This window comes from Saimiri boliviensis, chromosome 2 (genome assembly GCF_048565385.1).
Source record: "Saimiri boliviensis isolate mSaiBol1 chromosome 2, mSaiBol1.pri, whole genome shotgun sequence".
Classification (NCBI taxonomy): Eukaryota; Metazoa; Chordata; class Mammalia; order Primates; family Cebidae; genus Saimiri; species Saimiri boliviensis.
Window position 1 is genome coordinate 147,856,564 of NC_133450.1, and position 24,464 is coordinate 147,881,027.

Consider the following 24,464-nt stretch of genomic DNA (forward strand, 5'->3'; position numbering starts at 1 on the left):
TCAGAGAAAACGATACATATGAGGTTTTAATCAATCAGTAAAAGGAGTGAGCTGTATATGTTCTGTTTTGTTTCTGGAGCAGTGCCTGTGAATCACCTGGGGACCTTGTTTAAATGCAGATTCAGATTCAGTAGGTGAGGCCCGAGATCTTGCATTTCTAACAGTATCCCAGTAGATACAAATGAGCTGGTGTGGAGTCCACACTTTTGAGTAGCAAAGGTGGACTGCAGGCATCACTCATTAAATGTTGGGCAGAAGGGAACCTTCCAGAGACTGAAAAGATTTTAAATGGAGAGACAGGAGTCATGATAGGGTGTTTAGAGTGATTCTGCTAATTCAAATAGGATAGCCCAGTCTTATCCTTTATTAATAATTTCAGAAGAGGTCAGGGCCAGATGATAAAACCAGGCCAAGATCTTGGAGACTGGATTTGTAGTGAAGGAGGAAGTAGAAAGTATCTTTCTTACTTGTATGAGGGCCTCAGGAAAAAAACACACATCTGTGGTTCTGGCAGAGCTTTCAAGTGAATTTTATAGGGTTTTGGCCCTGAAAATCCTCAGGTACTCCCATCTTTGCCACTAAAAGTAATTTAAAATAACAAAAATAATCTGTAAGATAAGTATAAGGAAGTCCAACCAAATTCTGGTATTTTCCCCCATTATTACTATTTTGATGCTTTTTGGGGAAGTAATAAATACATCATTCAGCTGGGCATGGTGGCTCATACCTTTAGTCTCAGCATTTTGGGAAGCTAAGGCAGGAGGATTGCTTGAGTCCAGGAATTGGAGACCAGCCTAGGCAACATAGTGAGACCTCATCTCTACCAAAAATAAACAAAATTAGCAGAGTGTTATGTTGCATGCCTGTGGTCCCAGCTGCTTGGGAGGCTGAGGCTGGAGGATGGCTTGAACCCGGGAGGTTAAGGCTGCAGTAAGCCATATTCATACCACTGCACTCCAGGCTGGGCAACAGAGCAAGATCTGGTCTCAAATACATACATGCATGCATACATATATACGTACATAATCTTCCCAAAATGTTTTATTTGGGTGCAGTTGCTTGGCTAATTAATACCCTAAGCATGCATGGGAAAGCATTGAATAATGTCACTTCAGAGTATTCTTTTAACTTGAATTGTTCCCCAACAAAACAAAAAGATTTAAAGGATATGGGATGGGAAGATAATTTTGTAGAGACCACTATAGGGCCCCTAGAAAGAGAGACTGATTCGTAGCAGTACATACCCTATGATGTTCCTTTGTAAACTAACTTAGCATTAATCAGCTACACAAAATCACTTCGCTTTTAACCACTCCCCCAAAATAACAACAATAATAGGATTTTCATTCCAAGTTTGAGAATAACTATTGAGAGCATTAAAACTATGTACGTACAAAAACTGCAACTGGATTCTGGTTCCTGTGATTAAGAAAGAACATGGAAATTCACTAAAGGTGTTCTGTAAGTTAACCAGGAGTAAAAAGAAAGAAAAAAAAAACAATTTAATTATTGTATAAAATATTTAAATTAAAAAACTCACTAAAGGCACAAGGTGACCATTTATAGGAATCATATCCCTATCTCCATAGTGGAGAGCATCGTATTATTTTAAGACCAAATTATAGTATATTTAGCGTGGATCCAAGAACTGAAACAAATAATGCAAAGGCAAAACTAGCTAGTTCTAAGTCAAAGACAGTTTTGCACAAAGAATAGAATTAATAGAGGAATCCCAAGAGTAAAAAGAATAAATCCTAGAATGATGATGAGAATCAGAAGAGAGCCCTTGTATTAAGTGAAAAAAGCCCCTACCTGCCTTTCCCTTTTCCCCTGAGGTTCTAGATCAATAGCAGCTTGAGTCATTGTTGATATATAAACTAGATTTTTAACATAAAGAGTAAGAAATTCTTTATTTTCTCTATAAACATATTCTGTGGGCAATCTAGTCTTTCAGTTTTGGTCAGTAAAATATGTATTTTCTTACCCAACTAAAATGCTAAATCACTACAAATAACAATTATTTACAAATTAATACTATTTCAAAAAGTAAAACAATTTTATGAAACTTTTTTAAAGATAGGCAAGACCAACTTCAGCAGAGGCAGTAGATCCAGTAGTTAATCATTTCCTGGGCTTGCTTTCAAATTGAGGCTTTACTTATTAATAGCTGTATGACTTTGAGCAAGTCACTTAATTGTAGTATTCTCATTGGTTTTCTAAAAAGGAGGGGTTCCAGCTATTCCAACCTGGGCAACACAGCAAGTCCTTGTCTCAAACAAAATGAAACAAAACAAAAAGATTATACTATTGTATTAAGTTATACGCAATGATATATGACAGGGTTTAGTGCAGTGTCTGATACTTATAAATTCATGTATTCATTTCAAAAAGCAGTTATAGAAAATCTGACTGGCGAGATGCTGGGGATACAGGCATGAACAAAAGAGATATGCCTCCTGCCCTCAGAAAACATACAGTCTATTAGGCAAGGCAGTTAAAAGGTCAGTTAAAACCAACATAATATACTTTACAAACTTTCGACGAAGCATTTAACTGGGAAATGTGAAGCTAATAAAAATATATTGAGTAGCTGCTAAAGGTTAACATTAAAAATATGTATATATACTTAGAATTAACAGATGAGTAGAACTGCACATTTCAAAGCCCTTATTTACAAGCATTTATTGATTATGAAACATCCTTGAAAATAATGAGGGAGTAACTTTGTTGGTATGACTGGAAAAACAAGTTGAATCTTCCTGTCTCAGACAATAGAGCATGGAGTTTAGTGAGTTAACATAATTAATGGACCTTATTTAAAAGTCACCAGATGGATGAATTTGTGTGTGCTATTCTTTTGTGTGTGGGTTGGTATGTATATTAATTTTTAAATTTTATTTTATATTTTGTGGGGTGGTCTGAGCCAAAGTAGGCTCAGAGAAATGCCCTAATTTTTATGCAATGTTATCTCATGTGTAGATTTGTGTGACCACTGCTATAGTCAGGACACAGGACACTTCTACTACATGTTTCCCTTGAGCTACCCTTTCATAAAAGGAGACACCACCCTTAGTCTCCATCACCCCAATGCCAGCGACTAATCATCTGTTTTCCATCTCTATAATTTTGTCATTTTGAGAATGCTATATAAATGTAATCATATTACTTGAAACCAAGAATTCAAAATAAACCTGGACAACCAAGCAAGACCCCATCTCAAAAAAGAAAAAAAAAATTAGCCAGGTGTGGTGGTGAACACCCAGCTACTCACATAGGCTGAGGCAGGAAAATCACTTAAGCCAGGAGCTCAAGACTGCACTGGGCCACTGTTACACCACTGCATCCCAGCCAGGGTGAAAGATACCCTGTCTCTAAAAAAATAAAAATAAATAAAATAAAATAAATGCAATCATACAGTATGATGTAACCCTTTGAGATTGTCTTTTTTTCCCCCACTCAGCATAATCTCCTTGAGATTCTTCCAAATTATTACATATATCGACAGTTCATTACTTTTTATTGCTGAGTAGTATTCCATGGTATGGATGTGCTACAGTTTGTTTAACCGTTCTTCTGCTGAAGGACATTTGGGTTGTTTTCAGTTTCTGGCTTTTACAGAGAAAGCTGCTATGAACTTTTATGTACAGGTTTTTGTGTGAACATGTTTTCATTTCACTGAGATAAATAAGAGTGCAATTGCTAGATTGTACGGTCAGTGCACATTCAGTTTTGTAAAAAAATAAGTATACTCTTTGCATGACAGTTCCCAGTGACCTTGGGATGATCAAATTCTCCCCAGTTCCTCACTTGTATTAATAGTTCTCAAGAATAACTGTAGAATGTGCCAGGAATGCAATATCCTGAGATAAGGAGGGACTGGCTGAAACAGCCCAGGCTCTTTTCCAGTCCCTCCTAGAAACAGGATGTCCTTCATCATTTTAGCCCAGCATGTCATGTTGCCTCCAGAATATAAAACCCACGATGGTCTGCTTTCCAGGGTCACTCAGCTGTGGTGCAAGTGGGGTACACAAAAATGAGTCTCTATTCTCCAGGGGCAGATTTCCTGAGTCCTGAGATGTCTCACAATGAATCCTATGCTTCTGTTGTTCCCTGTTGCCTAGCTATAAATAATAAATTTACTTCATGTATCTTGTACACGTGGGTGTTCTGTCTCACCAGACTCAGCTGGTAACCAGCGCATAGCAAGCCTGCTTTGCACCCTTTTCCAGAGTGCCTGCACCATGTTACATTCCCATCAGCAGTGTACAAATGTATGTAAGCAGTTTAAATGCTTAACCAACAGTTCTTCAGAATAAATAAACAAGCATGATGGTGCCTTTTACTTATTAATTCCTGGTGATTAATTAGTCTCCTTCTGATAAAAACATTCCAAAACCTTCAGCTCAAATTGCTCTATAGTTTAGGAAGATATCCATGGAAGAAACTCACTGCAAAGAAGTTAGGTCAAGAAAGTCCTAAGAAAAGTGTATAAAGCTAAACATTTATTCTAAAGACAATGAAGAGTAGGAACGATAACCAACATATATTGATCCAATATACCAGGCATTTTTCAGTCTTTATCTCATTTATTCCTTCCAATCATCCTGTAAAATGGATAATATGTCCATTTTATAAATATTACAATTGCCAGATTTTGTGACCCATGTCTGTAATCCCAGTACTTTGGAGGCCAAGGCAGAAATATTGCTTGAGCTCAGGAGATCAAGACCAGTGTGGGCAACATAGTGAGAACTCATCTCTATCAAAAATTTAAAAAATCATGTCCAGGCATGATGGTTCACACCTGTAATCTAGCACTTTGGGAGGCCAAGGCGAGTGGATCACCTGAGGTCAGGAGTTTGAGATTCGCCTGGTCAAAACGGGGAAACCCCATCTCTACTAAAAACACAAAAATTAGCTGGGTGTGGCAGTGCTCGCCTGTAATCCCAGCTACTTGGGAAGCTGAAGCAGGAGAATTGCTTGAACCCAGGAGGCAGAGGTTGCAGTGAGCCGAGATCAAGCCACTGCACTCCAGCCTGGGTGACAGAGACGAGACTCTGTCTCAAAATAAATAAATAAATAAATAAAAATAAAAAATCTTTAGCCAAGTGTGGTGGCACATGCCTGCTGTCCCAGCTACTCGAGGGGCTGAGGTGGGAGGATCACTTGAGGCTAGGAGATCAAGGCTGCAGTGAGCCATGATCACATCACTGCCCTCCAGCCTGGGTGACAGAGCCAGACTCTATCTCCAAAAAAAAAAAAAAAAAAAAAAAAAAAAAAAAAAAAAAAGAAAGAAAAGAAAAGAAAAACGTAAGAAATATTACAATTGAAGCTTCACATAACTTTTCATACAGGTCACGGAGTTACTAAGTGGCGAAGGGAGAATTAGAGGCCCATACTTCTAGTTTCTGCAGCCTTTAGCTCAGGGCAAAGAAACGTAGAAGGCAAATTAACACATTTGTTGAAAATAAATAAATAAATAAATGAGTTAACTTCAGCACTGCTATTTATGTGTTCCTGGGCAGGAAAATTAATTTCTTTGAGTCGATTTCTTCATTTCTTTCTTTTTGTTTGTTTGTTTTTAGACACAGACACCCTCTGTCGCCCAGGCTAGAGTGCAGTAGCATGATCTTGGCTCACTGCAACCTTCGCCTCTCAGGTTCAAGTGATTCTTCTGCCTCAGCCTCCTGAGTAGCTGGGACTACAGGCACATGCCACCACATCCAGCTAGTTTTTTGTGTGTATTTTTAGTAGAGATGGGGTTTCACCGTGTTAGCCAGGATGATCTTGATCTCCTGACCTCGTGAGTCAGCCACCTCGGCCTTCCAAAGTGCTGGGATTACAGATATGAGCCACTTCGCCCCGCCTATGTCTTCATTTCTTATAGCAAGATAATAATGACATCTAGTTCACAGAGCTAGGGAACAAATAGGGTGACAAATTAGGAAAACAATTTGAAAAATGTTGAATAATGTTAGATACCATAATATTTTAAAAGTATAATCACAGTCGTAAACAAATACTGATAAAACAAAGGCACGAGACATGGGGTGCAGTGTGAAGATCACTTATCTCTGATTCCCCAGTTTCCTCACCTGTAAGATCACAAGTGAATTTAAAGTTGAGCACCTTCATGACACAGACTCCAAGACTCACCAAGTTAGGAGACAGTCAAGCAAGCCTCTGCACATGACATTAATTTGAAAATGTTTATTCTACTTCCAAGGATGTAGCAAAGTATGTAACTGACAATTTTTCTCCATGACATTTTGGTCTTTATCAATTAGGTCATTCAGACCTCTATCAATACATGTAATGAATTACAACATGTATAACTGTGTGCATGTGTATATGAGAACAGTATAAGAAACAGTTATTACTATGAGAGTTTATACATAACTTCTAAACACTAATCATAGAACAATAGACATTAGATTGAAAATCTGGAATTGGTATAGGAACGGGCAAGGAATTGGTATATTGTGTCTGGAGAGGAACATAGTTGGCTAGGGACAGGGTAAAGAATTATTCATATTTGGCCTGGCATGGTGGCTCATACCTGTAATCCCAGGACTTTGGGAGGCCAAGGCAGGTGGATTACCTGAGTTCAGGGAGACTAGCCTGAGCAATATGGTGAAACCGTCTCTACTTTAGTATTTTTAAATAAAAAAATTAGCCAGGTGTGGTGGCACATGACTTGTAATCCTAGCTACTTGGGATGCTGGGGCAGGAGAATCCCTTGAGCCTGGGAGGCGGGGAGTTTGCAGTGAGCTGAGATCGTGCCACTGCCCTCCAGCCTGGACAACAGAGCATTACTGTCTCCAATACACATTTGTAATCCTTTGCACCTTCTTTCTGAATTTTGAAACGTGTTACTGCATAACTATTAATAGACTCACATTTTAGAAAACTTTTATATAAAAATGATAACATAAAAATTAGTATTTTTAAGCATTACCTTTATTTCAACCTTTTTTTTTTTTTTTTTGAGACGGAGTTTCGCTCTTGTTACCCAGGCTGGAGTACAATGGCGCAATCTTGGCTCACCGCAACCTCCGCCTCCTGGGTTCAGGCAATTCTCCTGCCTCAGCCTCCCGAGTAGCTGGGATTACAGGCCGTGCCACCATGCCCAGCTAATTTTTTGTATTTTTAGTAGAGACGGGGTTTCACCATGTTGACCAGGATGGTATCGATCTCTTGGCCTCGTGATCCACTAGCCTCAGCTTCCCAAAGTGCTGGGATTACAGGCGTGAGCCGCCGCGCCCGGCCTATTTCAACTATTAATTTAAATTATGAAAATATGAACCCACTCCATTTTCAATATGATCGTATAAGTTTTTAACAGACTTTGTGGTCACTGGGTATATTTAACCCTTCAAATAAAGCAATCTTTCCCTTTTATCATTATTTTGTAACACTCATGCTGGGTGGTGGATCAAACCGAACAGAATAAGTTATTTCTTAAGAATAACTTCGTTATTTCCCAAGAGCCACCCTTAGATGCTGGTAGGTGTCATCGTCTTCCCAAGACCAGGTGCTGGGTAGAGGTTCTCGCATTTCCCTAATCTGCTGCCATCTTGAGTAAGGGAGGAATTAGGACTTCTGCAAGCCTCTGAAGACTGGAAAGATGGGAACCGGTGCAGTGGCTCATTCCCGTAATCCCACCACTTTGTGAGGCCGAGGCGGGCGGACCACCTGAGGCCAGGAGTTCGAGACTGGCCTGGACAACATGATGAAACCCCGTCTCTACTAAAAATACAAAAACTAGCCGGGCGTGGTGGCATGCACTTGTAACCCCAGCTACTCGGGAGGCTGAGGCAGGACAATTGCTTGAACCCGGGAGGCAGAGGTTGCAGTGAGCAGAGATGGCACCACTGCACTCCAGCCTGGCCGATAGAGAGGGGCGGGCGCGGGGAGGGGAAGACTGGAAAGATGACGGTGCCCACTCCCCACCCGCTTAAGTAATTAAAAATAGATATTCATTTAGGAAGCGAATTAAAACTTAAATTAGGGTGGATACAAGACGTTCCTTCTGGACTTAAGTAAAAATTCCAAATAAATTTATCAAAGCCGAACTTTTCCTTTTTGCCTTTCACCCCTTTGCCAGTGCACGGGCCTGCATTCAGCCTCCAGCTCCACAAGCCGGCACTCGCAGGGTCTTAAGTACTACCCACCCCGCGGAGCACAGGTGCCGGGTGTAACAACCCCACCCCACCAACCGGCTCCTCCCAGAGCCCTGGCCCCGCCCCTGGAAGCGTCATCGTGACGTCATCGCGCTGTCCTAGAAGCGTGCAGCAAATGAGCGCAGACAGCACGGGCTCTCCGCGTAGCACCGCAAACGCATGCGCGTTGGTTCTGGGAACCCTGAAGACCTGGCGGAGCCCGGCGCGGATGGAGGCCTGAGGGTGGCGGGGGCGGAGCGCGCAGCGAGCTGGGGGCATGTCCGCGGCGGGCGCCGTCTAGAGGAAGGCCAAGCTGCCGCCACCACGCTGTCGGTCGCAGCGAGACGCAAGCGAGCCAGGCCGAGGGCCGCGGCGGCAATGCAGCGACGGCGGCGCCCTCCGCCGCCTGCCTCCCGGCCGCCCGAGGGCGGCGGGGGAGGCGGCGGTGGGAGCGAGGAGGTGGAAGTGCAGTTTTCCGCTGGGCGTTGGGGCTCGGCCGCGGCGGTTTCGGCGGCGGCGGCCACGCGCAGCACCGAGGAGGAGGAGGAGAGGCTTGAGCGGGAGCACTTCTGGAAGATCATTAATGCCTTCCGCTACTACGGGTAAGGAGCCCGTGGCGGACCCCGGCCCAGACCGTCAGGGCGCCCACTGGCGGCGGTGGACCCGCCGGAACGGGGGCGCTTGCCGTCCCTCCGCCACGCCTCCGAGGCGTCGGGATCCGGCCCCTGCTGCCGACCTCCGGGCCCCGAGTCACCTCGCACCATCCCAGCCCCTCCCGGCCTTACACACCCGCGTGTCCTCCGCGCTGCCTGCTGCTCAGCCTCGTGTCTTCTGACCTCAGGATCAGATTAGCTCTCCTGCCTCCGTCCTCGTAAAGGTTTGGCTTTGAGGCCGGTGGGGGTGACCGGAGAAGCGCTCTCACAATTTCAGATAGAAGACGATGGTGGTAGAATCGTCCACTGCTGGGCATGATTAGTGTGTGTGGTCGATGTTCTCCAAACCGAACACACGGAGAGCCCAAGTTCACCTACGCGTGGGATGCCGTAGGACTTATTTTCCCAAACTGTTGCCAGTGCTTGTAAGAGCAGTTTAAGATTTCCACCCACCCCCTCTTTGGCGCTGTGAACGCACTTGCACATTTGTGCGAGCGACTGACTGATGCCGCTCAGTGTCTTTAACTGGTGGGTGATTAAGGGCGGAAGTGGTCAGGATATTCTAAAATTTGCTAATTATGAGAGAAATGAGAGAAGTCACAATAAGAGCTGCCTTTATGTTCTTTTTTTCTGCAAATCTGTGTCGAATTCTCCCTGGTGTGCTAGACACTGTGGTAGGACAAGTTTGCTTCTCATTCATAAAAGCAACTTCCACGTTTCTTCTAGATAGATGTTAAAGTAGCTTAATCACAAAATTATAATTCCAAGATCTGAAAGGGACTTAAATCAACTGGATTTTCAGGTGAAGATAACAGTTTTATTCACGTAAGAGATACGAGAGTCCACCGGTGACTATGTTCTAAGTCTGCAATTGGAATCAGACAGACATGACCTCCTACGCAGGTAAACCTGTTCCCTTAGGTGGGTTCCTGCAGTGCTTTATGCAAACTTTTTTTTTTATATTGTTCATCTCATGTGCTATAGTTGTTTAAATCGCTTGCTTTACTATGACCTGCTCAAGGACAGGGGCTGAGTCTTACTTATTTTTATGTCACCAGTGCTTGGCATATGTTGTTTAAGCTCTGTTTTAACAAACAAAACAAATAGTAGCAAAGAAATACATTTCTCATTCCCAAATAGTCTGTGAAGTTTTTGACTAATAGTTAAATTAGTTTACTAGTCTGAATTTAGAAGCTTACTTAATGAAAGCTTAGAGTTTTTTGGAATCTGATTGTATTTGTGATAGGAACTTTTGAACTTCCAGTATCTTGATGAAATAATTTACTGATTAAACCCAGAAATAGGGACCAGGGACAGCATTTGTTATGGCGCCCAAAAGAGAATTAGTAGTTTGGATATTTTATTTCTCCGGCTTTAGTAGTAACAGGGAGCAAGGCAGACCGTCGGATAATTGAATTTGATGCAGGAATTGTGACTGAAAGAACCAGTTAGGGAAGGCAACTAACATCAAATAGCTAAGAGTGGGAGATACGGAAAAGTCTGGTACATTTTGCTTTTGAAAAATCTAGAAAGAATATTGAGAAATGTCTTGGGAATATAGTGGACCCATTAAATGTGTAGTTGTACTTTTAAAATATTAGGACCAATTTAAAATTGATATTTATGGGTAGGTATGGGATGGGTCTGTTAGGGGTAGGAGCTGATCTGGAACTGAAGTGTGGCAATATGGAGAAGAGTTCCTGTGTGAATATTCTAGTGGTTGTGATACTATTTTCTATACTCTCTTCTTTACCAGTGTAATGTTGGATTCAGGAAATTTCACTTAAAAAAAAATTAGTTATTAGGCCGGGCACGGTGGCTCAAGCCTGTAATCCCAGCACTTTGGGAGGCCGAGGCGGGTGGATCACGAGGTCGAGAGATCGAGACCATCCTGGTCAACATGGTGAAACCCCGTCTCTACTAAAAATACAAAAAATTAGCTGGGCATGGTGGCTCGTGCTTTTAATCCCAGCTACTCAGGAGGCTGAGGCAGGAGAATTGCCTGAACCCAGGAGGCGGAGGTTGCGGTGAGCCGAGATCGCGCCATTGCGCTCCAGCCTGGGTAACAAGAGCGAAACTCCGTCTCAAAAAAAAAGAAAAAAAAAAATTAGTTATTTGTATATACTTTCTTGAAATACTTCAAATACTTGGACTGAAAATAGTATAACAACAAAAATATGCTTTTTAAAATGTCACTTAAAGAATAGGTTGTACAGAAAGCTTATATAGCAGAAAATAGTGGATTCTTACATTCTATTATTTTGTGATCTTCTAGACTTAAACTGTCTGTAGCCACTAATATTGGATAAATTTAAGTTAAAATTAGTTATAATTTAGTAAGCTTTAAAATTTAGTTGCTCAGTTTCACTACCCACATTTCAGGTGCTCAGTAGCTACATGTGGCTAGTGTCTGCTGCATTGAACAGTGCAAATAAAAGCCTTTCCATTATAGAAGTAGGTTGTGTTAGACAATCTGGTTCTAGACATTTAGCAAGTACAGTCAGCCCTTGAACAATATGGGTCTGAACTGTATGGGTCCATTTACACACAAATTTTTTGAAATAAATATATTGGAAAATTGTTTTGAAATTTGCAACAGTTTGAAAAACTTAGCAAACTTGCATAGCCTAGAAATATTGAAAAATTAAGAAAAAGTTATGCCATGAATGCATATGTGTAGATATTAGTTTATCATTTACTACCATAAAATATACAGAAATCTATTATAAAAATTTAAAATATCAAAACTTACACAAACACAGATCTTACATGGAGCCATTTGCAATTGAGAGAAATGTAAACAAGCAAAGATATAGCATTAAATCATAGTTGTGTAAAATTATGTAGTGGATACTGTACTACTGTAATAATTTTGTAGCCACCTCCTGTTGCTATTGCAGTGAGCTCAAATGTTGCCAATATCTGCTTAAAATAATCACTCTGCTTTTGTCTGTCAGGTAAATTGCATACTGCCGTAGTTGATTTCATCAAATTTAATGCAATACCATAAAACTTAAATAATGCCATGGGTCCCATGTGAAGTGCTACTGGTGATACTGCAAGTGCTCCCAAGAAGAGAAAAGTCAAGACATTACAAGAAAAAGTTGATTTGTTTGATATGTACTGTAGATAGAGGTCTGCAGCTGAGGTTGCCCGCAACCCCATTTCAGACAGAAGATTCATCTTGTAATCCAATGTGAACTTACAGTATTGATAAGTACAGTGTAGTGCAGTACTGTAAATGTATTTTCTCTTTTTTGTGACTTTCTTATTTTTTTTTCTCCAGCTTTATTGTAAGAATATAGTACATAATATATAAACTTACAAAATATGTCAGTTGTTTGTGTTATTGGTAAGGCTTTCAGTCAGTAGTAGGCTATTAGTAGTTAAGTTTTCGGAGACTCAAAGTTACGTGTGGGTGTTGTACTGCTCAGGGGGGTTGGTGCTCCTAACCCGAGCATTGTTCAAGGGCCAAGTGTACTTCTAGATTTCGCAGGGTATGGTTTTATTGCAAAATGCCTTTTAGTTAATATATAGGAGACTTAGATAAAAAATCATAAAGTGGCCGGGCGCGGTGGCTCAAGCCTGTAATCCCAGCACTTTGGGAGGCCGAGGCGGGTGGATCACGAGGTCGAGAGATCGAGACCATCCTGGTCAACATGGTGAAACCCCGTCTCTACTAAAGATACAAAAAATTAGCTGGGCATGGTGGCACGTGCCTGTAATCCCAGCTACTCAGGAGGCTGAGGCAGGAGAATTGCTTGAACCCAGGAGGTGGAGGTTGCGGTGAGCCGAGATCGCGCCATTGCACTCCAGCCTGGGTAACAACAGCGAAACTACGTCTCAAAAAAAAAAAAAGTCATAAAGCAAGGAATGTCTTTTGATTAATATTTTATCTTTCTAATGGGTTCCAGCTTTGTGGTTCCTACTGATTTTGCTTAGATGACATTCTGATTAAGGTAAAAATGAGTATAGCTCATTTGTATTGAATAGCAAAAATGTTAGTTTTATAACCCGTTAGTTTTATAATCCAGTCTTATTATGAGTGAAACACCTCAGCACATAGAAAATATTAGAGTTGAAAAACTGAAAGACTTTTCAGAAACTTCTTACTTTTAGAGATAACAGGGTGAGATTATTTTAGGATAGGTGCGGTGGCTCACGCTTGTAATCCCAGCATTTTGCGAGGCCGAGGAGGGCAGATTGCCTGAGGTCAGGAGTTCGATACCAGCCTGGCCGATATGGTGAGACCCCATCTCTGCTAAAACTACAAAAATTAGCCAGGCTTGGTGGTGCATGCCTGTAATCCCAGCTACTTGGGAGGCTCAGGTTGCAGTAAGCTGACATCATGCCACTGCACTCCAGCCTGGGTGACAGAGCAAAACTCTTGTCTCAAAAAAAAAAAAAAAAAAAAAAACAAGGTGAGATCTTTAAATATTGAGATTTAGAGCTCATTTTTACAGGTGAGGATGTGGATATAAACAAAGCGGTAAGCAACTTCCTGAGGGTTACACAATCAAGTTGTGGTAGAATCTGACCTAAAATCCAAAATCATTACCTAAAACTGAATTAATGAGGAGTTATACTAGTAATACAAATTTAATGTTAGGTATTTAATAAAGATTTAAAATGAATCAAGACAGACTTTATTTCTGACAAGTTATGTTTTTTTCTATTTGGATTTCCTAGAGTAGTTCAACTAAGGGCAGAGGAATGAGCCTGTGACTATGGCCTTTAGTTCAGACCTGGTATGGTCTCACCCTGATGACAGGTGACTAAATCAGAATTGAGGTCACTGCTGACACCAGCTTTCTAGAGAGAGTTGGAGGTAGAGATATCGTTGAGGAAAAATGGCTACTAAGTTTACTTTCTCCCCTTATGAGGGAGAGGATGTGGCCTCCTGATGCTGACTTAGTTCAGAACCAAGGAGGTCTGATTTTTGTCAAATATTCCTTCAAAGCAGATTTGGCAGAGTTTCTTAAAAGGGCCAGGCAGTAAATGTTTTAAGCTCTGAAGGCCAAGTGGTCTCTTGTTACAACTCTTCAACTCTGCCCTTTAGTGGAATGGGCCTTAGGCTGTGTGTAATCAAATAGTGTGGCTGTATATCAATAAGACTATACAAAAACCACCAAGTAGCCAGTGGGCCATAGTTTGCCCATCCCTGCCTTAAAGCAATACTGGTAGGGTAGGCAATTCCAGGATAGTGAAGTTATCCCCAGTTATAAGGGTATGGTAAGGATTGGACTATGTTGTCAACTTTAGTAAGATTCCATCTATTTTTTTTTTTTTTGAGATGGAGTCTCGCTCTGTCGCCCAGGCTAGAGTGCAGTGGAGCAATCTCTATTCACTGCAACCTCCACCTCCCTGGTTCAAGCAATTGCCCTGCCTTAGCCTCCCAAGTACCTGGGATTGCAGGCGTGTGCCACCACAGCTGGCTAATTTTTTTGTATTTTTAGTAGAGATGGGGTTTCACCTTGTTGGCCAGGCTGGTCTCAAATTCCTGACCTCAGGCAATCCGCCTGCCTCGGCCTCCTAAAGTGCTGGGATTACAGGCGTGAGCCACTGCACCCGGCCAGATCCCATCTATTTTAAGAGTCACTGGTGGATGGATGTTATGGCAGCTTTACACACCATTAAGTAACCATGGGTTTAAGGATCCCATCTTGCTCTGTGTAGTTACTTAGCTTCTGTATCAGGAATTGACAGCTCTTCCAACCAATCTATAACTCATCTCAACTCACCCTTGCAACCTTAATACTACTTGGTAATAAGTAGTCTCCATGGAAAACCAATGGCATCATGGGAAAGTAACTGAACATTTATGCTTTTTACATATGCTGAAATACAGAGATACTGAATAATGACCAAGATGACACTGTTTTAGAAGAATTCATCTGATTAGAGTTGGAGCTGGGAGGGCAGTGGAGGAGTTAGGAAATAGAACTGAAAAGTATCCTGGGCTTATTGATTGTGGGACTAAGAGAAGAGGCATTTAGGATGACTCCTTATTTTCTAACTTGGGTGCATTTGTCAATATTAGCCATGAAGGACGGAGTGCAGGTTTTTGTGGGGCATGTGCGAAGTTCAGTTTGGATATGAGTTTTGAGGTGTGGTGAGCGGGAAGTTGTGGGACATCCCCTGTGCTCAGAAGTAAACACTAGGAAGAAAGTTCTGGGAGGCTGTTCAGTCTGTTGACAGTGGACTGTAAACTGTTGAAGCTCTGCTATATGCCTCACTTGTGGCCTCTTTAGTTCTTTTAATGTCATATTCTGCTGTTATGAATATAAATTGATGGAGTCTTTCTGCACATCATTTTATATCAAGAGCCTTAAAAATACTTATTCTGGTCGTGCACTGCGGGGTGGGGGTCATGCCTGTAATCCTAACACTTTGGGAGGCCAAGGTTGGCAGATCACTTCAGGTCAGGAGTTTTAGACCAGCCTGGCCAACATGGTGAAACCCCATCTCTACTAAAAATATAAAAATTATCCGGGCATGGTGGCATGCACCTGTAGTCCCAGCTACTTGGGAGGCTAAGCCAGGATAATCACTTAAAGCTGAGAGGCAGACCTTGCAGTAAGCCGAGATTGTGCCATTATACTCCGGCCTAGGTGACAGTGAGACTCCATCTCAAAAAACAAACAAAAAACCTTATTCCCCTTCTCACCTGGTAATTCTAGTTTTGGGAATTTATGCTAATTTTTTTCCTAAAATATAGACAGATTTTGAACACAAAAAGTTCATCATAAAAACAAGTGAGTATCTAAATGCCTAGTAGTTGGGAAATAGCTAAGTAACTGTTGGTTACATAAGATGGAATGATGAACATCCACTTTGTACCCCAACAAACATATGCGCTTATAATTTGTCAGTATTCAGCTTAAATTAAAGTAAGATGCTAGATGACTTTGTCTTTTTTTTTTTTTTTTCTTCTCTTTTTTGGAGACAGGGTCTTGCTCTGTTACCCAGCCTGCAGTGCAGCCTTGACCTTCTGGGCTCAAGCAAGTCTCCTAACTCAGCCTCCTGAGTAGGTGAGACTACAGGCATGCACCACCATGCCTGGCTAATTGTTTTTTTTTTTTTCATTTTTTTTATTTTTTTATAGAGGTGAGGGTTTTGCTCTATTGCCCAGGCTGGTTTTGAACACCTGGCCTCAAAATAGGCCTCTCACCTTGGCCTCCCAAAATGCTGGGATTACAGGCATGAACCACTGCAACTTTGTATTAAACAAAACAGAAATGTGCCAAAAGGTTAGAAGTGGTTCTCTCTAGAAGAGAAATTAGTATGCCTTTTTTCCCTGTGTACGTTAAATTTTCTGCATTTTTCATACTTTGAACACTTCAGTAATATAAATGAGATATACCTACTGTTTTTTGGAGTGCTTGCTGTGTTTTCAGCTATTGGGCTAAATCTTGAGTATATTATTTCCAATGAAACCCTGTCTAATAGGCAGGGGGAACGTAATGCTACCTACCTCATTATGGAGATATTTCAGAATAATCAGTATCAACTGACTTGATTTAGTCCTTGCCATCTATTAAATCTCAATAAATGGTAGATTCTGTGATCATCATCATCATGGTGGTTCATTCTTATCTTGCTTCTGTATATGAGAAAGTTGCAAAAAGGAAGTAATTTGCCTGATGTCATGTGGCAAATAGGTGTCAACCTGGATTTCATCCCTGATCTTTCTGACTTCAAAGCTCATTATTATACTCTCTCCAGAGGGGGAAGTCAGTGGAGCTTCTGTCAACTTGATCTCTTTACCTTACCCCTAAGGGCCCCCCCACCAGGCCACCACACACAAGCTTGTAAAATCGTGACTAGTCAGGTTTTTGCTTGTTTGTCAGGAGCTTCTTCTGAAGTTCATTACTGTTCAGCAGTTGGAATAATTTGACTTAAGGTAAAAGCGAGAAAATTGTTGGGATGAATAAATTTAAGAAACAAGTGGCAAAGGTATTGAAAATGAAAATGAAATTGAAAATTAAAAATATTTTCATTTTCATTTAATATTGAATTAATACCAAAGAACATTTAAACATACACGCATACATATATACATATAAAATGTACGGAATGATATAGTGAACACTCATCAATTTACTGCCTATTTTTTAAAAAACATCCTGTCTCTTTCACCCTCAGAATCGTTATCCTGAATTTTTACATCTTTACTTTCTTTGTAGTTTTTCCACATATGCTCAATCCCTAAATAATATATTTTGTTTTCTATAAAATGCATTTGTACTTTATGAATTCTTCTCTGCAGTTTTTTTTCCAACAAATATATATGTTCCTGAGTTTTTTCTAGATAATAATGGGAGTAACCAATTTCTGCCAAAATATATTTAGAGGTTGGTTCTGGGTCAATGCGATAGTGACCATGGCCTGTGGTTACACAGCGTCAAATTGTCTTGAGAAAGTGTGCCCCAGGCGGTTGGGTTACAGTTTGGTTTTATACATTTTAGAGATAAAGGAATTACCTGGAAGGTATATACTGATCTCACCCAAAAGGCAGGACATCTTGAAGAAGGGGGTTACAAGGCATAGGTGAGTTTCAGGGATTCTTTAGTTGGCAGTTGGTTGATAGAGGTAAGCTGTTTTAAGTAGAAAGCAATGCCTGAGGTAGATAAGGGGCTTGTGGAGGCCTAGGTGCTTGTTAAGTAAATGTAGCCGCCTAGTTAACAGCCCTCAGAGGGAAGAGATTCCAAATGTCTCTTTTTAGACTTTAATGTTTTCAGGCTCTCAGTTAATGTTTCCTAGATCCAGGAAAGGCCTAGAGACATAAGGCCCGGTTACATTAATGGAGTTTTTTTTTTTTTTTCATAAGGCCCGGTTACATTAATGGAGTTTTTTTTTGTTTTTGTTTTTGTTTTTTTGAGACAGAGTTTTGCTCTCGTTGCCCAGGCTGGAGTGCAATGGCGCCATCTCGGCTCACCGCAACCTCCGCCTCCTGGGTTCAGGCAGTTCTCCTGCCTCAGCCTCCTGAGTAGCTGGGATTACAGGCACGTGCCACCATGCCCAGCTAATTTTTAGTATTTTTAGTAGAGACAGGGTTTCACCATGTTGACCAGGATGGTCTTGATCTCTTGACCTCGTGATCCACCCGCCTCGGCCTCCCAAAGTGCTGGGATTACAGGCTTGAGCCACTGCGCCCGGCCATTAATGGAGATTCTTAACAGATGCACATTTCCCCTAGGAAACAGGGCTTTGTGGGACCATTGAAATCTGTTGGCCCCATGGCCGCCATTTCAAAATGTCAGAGAAATATATTTTGGGGTAAAATATTTTGATTTCCTTGAGTCTACAGTCTGTCATATGATGCTATACCAGGGTCAATTTGGAAAGTAAGTCATTATATAGGGTTAATAAAAACCTGTCTAACAAGATTTTATAGTTTGTAAGGCGTGACGCCTCAGGCCTCTTAGGAACTTGGAGAAGAGAAAAAAAACATCAATGTTTAGTCCTCACATATTATTGTATGAGCTGTAATTTACTCATTTTGGTGCATTCCATTGTATAACTATACTGTAATTTCTACATTCTATAGTAACTATACTGTATTTTCTGATAATAGACCTTTGGGTTGTTTCAAGATAGTTTTTCCCCCCCCTTTTTTTTTTTTGAAATGGAGTCTCGTTCTGTTTCCTGGGCTGTAATACAGTGGCATGATCTCAGTTGACTGCAACCTCTGCCTCCCAGGTTGAAGCAGTTCTTCTGCCTCAACCTTCCAAGTAGCTGAGATTACAGGTGCACGCCACCATGCTCAGCTAATTTTTGTATTTTAGTAGAGACAGGGTTTCACTATGTTGGCCAGGCTGGTTTTGAGCTCCTGGCCTCAAGTGATCCGCCTGCCTCGGCCTTCCAAAGTGCTGAGATTACAGGCATGAGCCCCTGCACTGGCCTGTTTGTTATTTCTAACAGTGCTGTGACAAAGACTGTTCATGTTCCATGTAGCACATTTGCAATAGTTTCTAGGAGTATAATTGCTAGGTCATAAGGCAAGTACCATGCTAAATTTTACTAGGCAGTGCTTTAAATTATTTTCCAAGGTGGTTGCACTAATTTATGCACTTACCATTAGTGTATAAATGTCCTAATTATACCATATTTTCACCAACATTTGATATAGTCAGGCTTTTAAATTTTAGCCATCTTGTTGATATAAAAATGATATACTGTTAGTATATATTTAACTTTTAAAAATGATGTTCTGGCTAGGTGTGGTGGCTCACGCCTGTAATCCCAGCACTTTGGGAGGCCAAGGTGGGTAGATCATGAGATCAAGAGATCAGGATCATCCTGGCCAACAAGGTCTTGATGACTACCCCCCGCCCTGCCACCATCTCTACTATAAATACAAAGATTAGCTGGGCATAGTGGCACATGCCTGTAGTCCCAGTTACTTGGGAGGCTAATGCAGGAGAATCACTCGAACCTAGGACGTAGAGGTTGGAGTGAGCCAGGATCATGCCACTGTACTCCAGCCTGGGCGACAGAGTGAGACTCCATCTTAAAAAAAAAAAAAAATAGATTATATTCTTGTGGCCAGGCACAGTGGCTCATGTCTGTAATCCCAGCACTTTGGGCGGCCAGGGCAGGCACATTGAGCCCAGGAGTTGGAGACCAGCCTGGGCAACATGTTGAAACTGGTCTCTACAAAAAAATACAAAAATATTAGCCGAGTGTGGTGGCACACATCTGTAGTCCCAGCTACTTGGGGGGCTGAGTTGGGAGGGTGGCTTCAGCCTGGGAAGCAGAGGGTCCAGTGAGCTGAGACTGTGCCACTACATTCCAGCCTGGGCAACAAGAGCGAAACTCCATCTCAAACAATAATAATTAAATATAATAATAATTAAATATAATTATTTAATAATAATTAAATATAATTAAATATAATAATAATAATAATATAGTAATAATAATTAAATATAAGTAAAAATTATGTTCCGTTTTCTTGTTTTATGAATAAGTAGTCCCCAGAATAGCCTTTGGGGTCATTTTTCGAATGCAAATTGTGGGTATTGTTAAGTAAAACAGTATAGAATTTCAGTGTTTTATTTACATAGTAATTTGTAGTGTATAAGATCTATGATACTTTTAAAAATTCAACTAGGTTATTTTTAGTTAATTTCAGGATACATTTTGTATGTATTACAATTTCACTGCAGTGTTTATTTTGCTACTCAAAGATGGAAAAATCTGACCGGATGCGGTGGCTCACGCCTGTAGTCCCAGCACTTTGGGAGGCTGAGGTGGGAGGATCTTGAGGTCAGGAGTTCAAGACCAGCCCAGCCAACATGGTGAAACCCCATCTCTGCTAAAAATACAAAAATTAGCCGGGTGCGGTGGTGAGTGCCTGTAATTCCAGCTGCTTGGGACGCTGAGGCAGGAGAATTGGTTGAGCCTGGGAGGCAGAAGTCGCAGTGAGCCGAGATCGTGCCATTGCATTCCAGCCTGGGCAACAGAGCAAGACTCTGTCTCCACAAAAAAGAAAAAAGGAATGATATAAAGCATTTTGCTGAAAAGTTTAAAACACAAAAATAATTGTACATTAATCTTCTTTTCCTCCTTCTAATTGGTGCATATGTTTACTTTTACCAGTGATAAACCATTTGTATTTTGGTTGCTTGTAGAAGGATTTGAAATAAAGTAAAAACATATACAACTTTCTAAGTTAATGACTTTTTAAAAGCCAAGACATTGTAAATGATAGGACAGTATCCAGCATGATAATTGTACAGAAAGACAAACTTAAAGTAAGATTGGCCTCTCGTGAGAATTCTTTTGCAAATTTAAAAAACACCTTTTATGTTTTAGCACCAGTATGCATGAGCGAGTGAACCGAACAGAAAGACAATTTCGATCACTTCCAGCTAACCAACAGAAACTACTTCCTCAGTTTCTTCTTCACTTGGACAAGATCCGGAAATGCATTGATCATAATCAAGAAATACTACTGACCATTGTGAATGACTGCATACATATGTTTGAAAATAAAGAATATGGAGAAGATGTATGTGAAAGTTTGTTCTATTTGTGTATTTTAGGGTCAACCTCTGTATTTTGAAGTCTTTTAATCTTTGTGGATTTCATTTTTATAATCTGGCATAGGCTATTTGCTCTGCTCAAGAAGTTTTCACTTGAATGTTCAGTTATTTGATCAGGCTTAATAGAATAGTATGCCAGAGACTGGATTTGCTGGTTATTTGATCAGGCTTAATAGATAGTATGCCAGAGACTGGATTTGGTTTTCCTTTGTAAAATACTAACATAATTGTTAGGATTTTGATGCATTTTAACATAGTGTTCTGTTACGGGATATAGGACTAGTGACTTAAATTTTTTTTTTTTTTTTTTTTTTTTTTTTTTTTTTTTTAAAGTGGAGGCTTGTTCTGTCACCCAGGCTGGAGTGCAGTGGCACAGTGTTGGCTCACTGCAACCTCTGCCTCCCAGGTTCAAACGCTTCTCCTGCCTCAGCCTCCTGAGCAGCTGGGATTACAGGTGTCTGCCACCATGCCCAGCTAAATTTTTGTATTTTTAGTAGAGATGGGGTTTCACTATGTTGTCCAGGCTGGTCTTGAACGCCTGACCTCGTGATGCAACTACCTCAGCCTCCCAAAGTGCTGGGATTACAGGTGTGAGTTACCGCGCCTAGCCAGCAACTTAAATTTTTATAATCAACTTTACTAGCTAGAAATTAATTTCCCTTGCTTAACTCATTTTTTCAGTGTCTTATTTCTATTGCTGTTCATCTTTTATTGTATGAAATTATTTTCACTTATAAATCTCAAGGGACTGGCAGTACATGGAAACTGAAGTCCTCTTTTTGTATCCACAGGATGGATACAGTTGGGCCACTCCAGTGTGAGCCTCTCCATGCTGCCCCATCAATGACCTGGAGGGACTTTCTTCCCTCTCTTAGAGAGGATGTTCGGTCTCCATAGCAGCTCAGTTTGGTCCTCTACTGAGTAAAGACTGCTTAATTAATCATATGTTTTATGATTAATGGACCTTAATCTTTTGAGGGTAGCAGTGAGACCACCAAACTCTTTTCATTTAGGATCTCAAGCTGCACTTGAACCCCGGTTGAGGTGAGAGGCTAGTGATTTATCCACTAAACTACCTATATAGCCCCTTAGTAGCATGTCTATTTAACCATAACAAAAATAAATTACTCTCTCAGAAGCTAATTGATGTCTGTTTTTTAAACAGGGGAATGGAAAGATTATGCCAGCATCTACATTTGACATGGATAAGTTAAAATCCACATTGAAACAGTTTGTGAGAGACTGGAGTGAAACTGGGAAAGCAGAAAGGGATGCCTGTTACCAGCCAATCATTAAAGAAATTTTAAAAAATTTTCCAAAAGAGAGATGGTAAATACTTTGTTTTTAACCAAGTTTTTAAAGATGTACAAACACTTGAGTTTCTTGATGTTTCACAGTCTTGCTTCATTGTTATAGTTGCTGTGTGTCTGTATGTTTTACATCTGTGTTATGTTTGTTATTGGATGATCTATGTGAGGTTGCAGTTATTTTGAATAACTTTTGTGCTGGTGCTTAGGGGAAATTATTTAGAAATTAAATAATAAGGTTAGATTGAAAATTATCAATAATGTGTATCTTTTTATAATTTGCTTTATGGCAAAGCAAAAAACTGTAAACTTAATTCTTCTCATTATGACGTAATTGTAAACAAGTGAGGGATCTGTACCTCTGAGCAAGCAGAGATTTTTAACTTTTGTGCCTTGGAACCATGGGTCAGTTTGAAGCCCATGGTCTGCTTTTTAGAATAATTCTTTGTTTGTTTGTTTGTTTTGAGACAGTCTCACTCTGTTGCCCAGGCTGGAGTGCAGTGATATGGTCATGGCTCGCTGCAACCTCCGCCTCCTGGGTTCAGGCGATTCTCATGCCTCAGACTCTCAAATAGCTGGGACTACAGGCTTGTGCCACCACTCCTGGCTGATTTTATATTTTTGGCTGGTCTCAAACTCCTGACCTCAAGTAATCTGCCTGCCTCTTCCTCCCAAAGTGCTGAGATTACAGATGTGAGCCACTACACCCGACCCAGAATAACAATTTTAAGTGAATTAATTTAAGTGCATAGGATTACAAAGAAAACAGTGATTTTGGAATACAGTTATCAAAATATTTAAAAAGCAAATCTGTGATGCATGGTTTTTTAAAAATCATGTATTACTTTAAATACAGTTTAGCTGCAAATGTAGTTACTGTATTATGAAAGTGCTGAATGGTATATACACTGTTTTGAGAACCTCAGCTAATGTGAAGTGAAAATAAATGTGTGATTTCTCTTCGAGATAAAGTCAAAGGTATTGCCAAAAACTATTTGTTGCTTGCATTCATAGTTGAAGAAAAAAAAATCAGTTTCTGAAATTAAAAATGTATTTTTTCCCCATTCCCTTCAGAGACTCAGTGAATTCTATCCACAGACCTCTTGATGGATAGAATTTAATCTACCTACCCTTAGTCCCAGGTTAGGTACCCCTGATTTAGGGGTATATATTTAATGAGAGTAACTGGATGGAATTCAGTCTTACTTAAGGATCTTTTAGAGAGACTCCTTTTCCTCCTCTCCTTTGCCTCTTTATAGATTGACAGCTTTACGTTTGAATATATGCTTTCAGAAATTTCAGTACATATGTGTCTCTTCTCTCTCTTTATTTTTTGTTGGGACATTTTATTTTATTATTATTTATTTATTATTTTTAGTTTTTACTCTGTTGCCCAGGCTGGTGTGCGCTGACTCTGTCTCAGCTCACTGCAACCTCCTCTTCCCAGGCTCAAGTGATTCTTGTGCCTCAGCCTCCTGAGTAGGTGCGATGACAGACACCCACCCCTATGCCTAGCTAATTTCAAACTCCATGACCATGTTGGCCAGGCTGATTTCAAACTCTTGGCCTCAGGTGATCTGCTCGCCTTAGCCTCCCAAAGTGCTGGGATTACAGGTGTGAGCCACCATGCCCAGCCTTTCTTTCTTTTTTAACTATTTTGGAATAACTTTAAAATTACAGATAGTTGCATGAGTTATATGGAGACCCCCTGAATTCACTTGTACTTTTCCCCTGAATTCACCAATTTTTAACACTTTGCCACATTTGCTTTTATTATTTCCTCTTCCTTTTTCCCTTCCTTCCTGTTTCCCCTGTATTGTGTATGTGTGTGTCTGAAACCATTGAGGAAATTTAACCCGGAATACTGTTAAACGTAATTTAATAGTCTATATTCGAGTTTCATAATTTGCCATGGTTCGTAGTGATAACTCTTAATTCCAATCCCAACTCTATAGGGTTCTCCTTGGTTTTCCCTCTTCTCTATGTCTGTTTACCTCACTTCCAACAACATCAGTACATTTATTCATTCGCACAGTGTCTACAATACACACAAAATGGCTTCACAGTTGCTTCATCCACATCTCTGTGAAAAAGAAACCTATTAAAAGGAGTTCAGGATTTGCTAATAGTTGTTTTTGTCTCCTAGACTAAGGACGTATAATGAATTTATTTTTTGCAGTTTACCCAAATTAGCTCTCCCTTCAGTCCCCAGCCCCCTAGTATTTCATTCCCTCCTGTTGTTCTGTACTCCATGTGGATAATCAGTATCATTGGCATCTTGTTTATTCATCC

At 40.6% G+C, this 24,464-nt stretch overlaps 1 protein-coding gene and 1 long non-coding RNA gene across 5 annotated transcripts in view; one reads left to right on the forward strand and one right to left on the reverse strand.

Annotated features, from left to right (window-relative positions):
• The window catches only part of LOC120360703 (uncharacterized), a 133,137-nt gene that overhangs the window by 46,443 nt on the left and 62,230 nt on the right, over window positions 1-24,464 (reverse strand). The window lies entirely within an intron of this gene.
• CARNMT1 (carnosine N-methyltransferase 1) overlaps window positions 8,293-24,464 on the forward strand; it is a 52,187-nt gene continuing 36,015 nt past the window's right edge. Inside the window, exons 1-3 of one of the 3 annotated variants that reach the window (XM_039461457.2) lie at window positions 8,293-8,764; window positions 20,636-20,831; window positions 22,031-22,194. In XM_039461457.2, coding sequence (XP_039317391.1) covers window positions 8,343-8,764; window positions 20,636-20,831; window positions 22,031-22,194 — 782 coding nt within the window. In that variant the 5' untranslated portion in view covers window positions 8,293-8,342. Of the gene's footprint in view, window positions 8,765-9,617; window positions 9,719-19,732; window positions 20,167-20,635; window positions 20,832-22,030; window positions 22,195-24,464 lie in introns of those variants that run through there. The other 2 variants (XM_010341192.3, XM_074394659.1) reach the window with 2 other exon arrangements.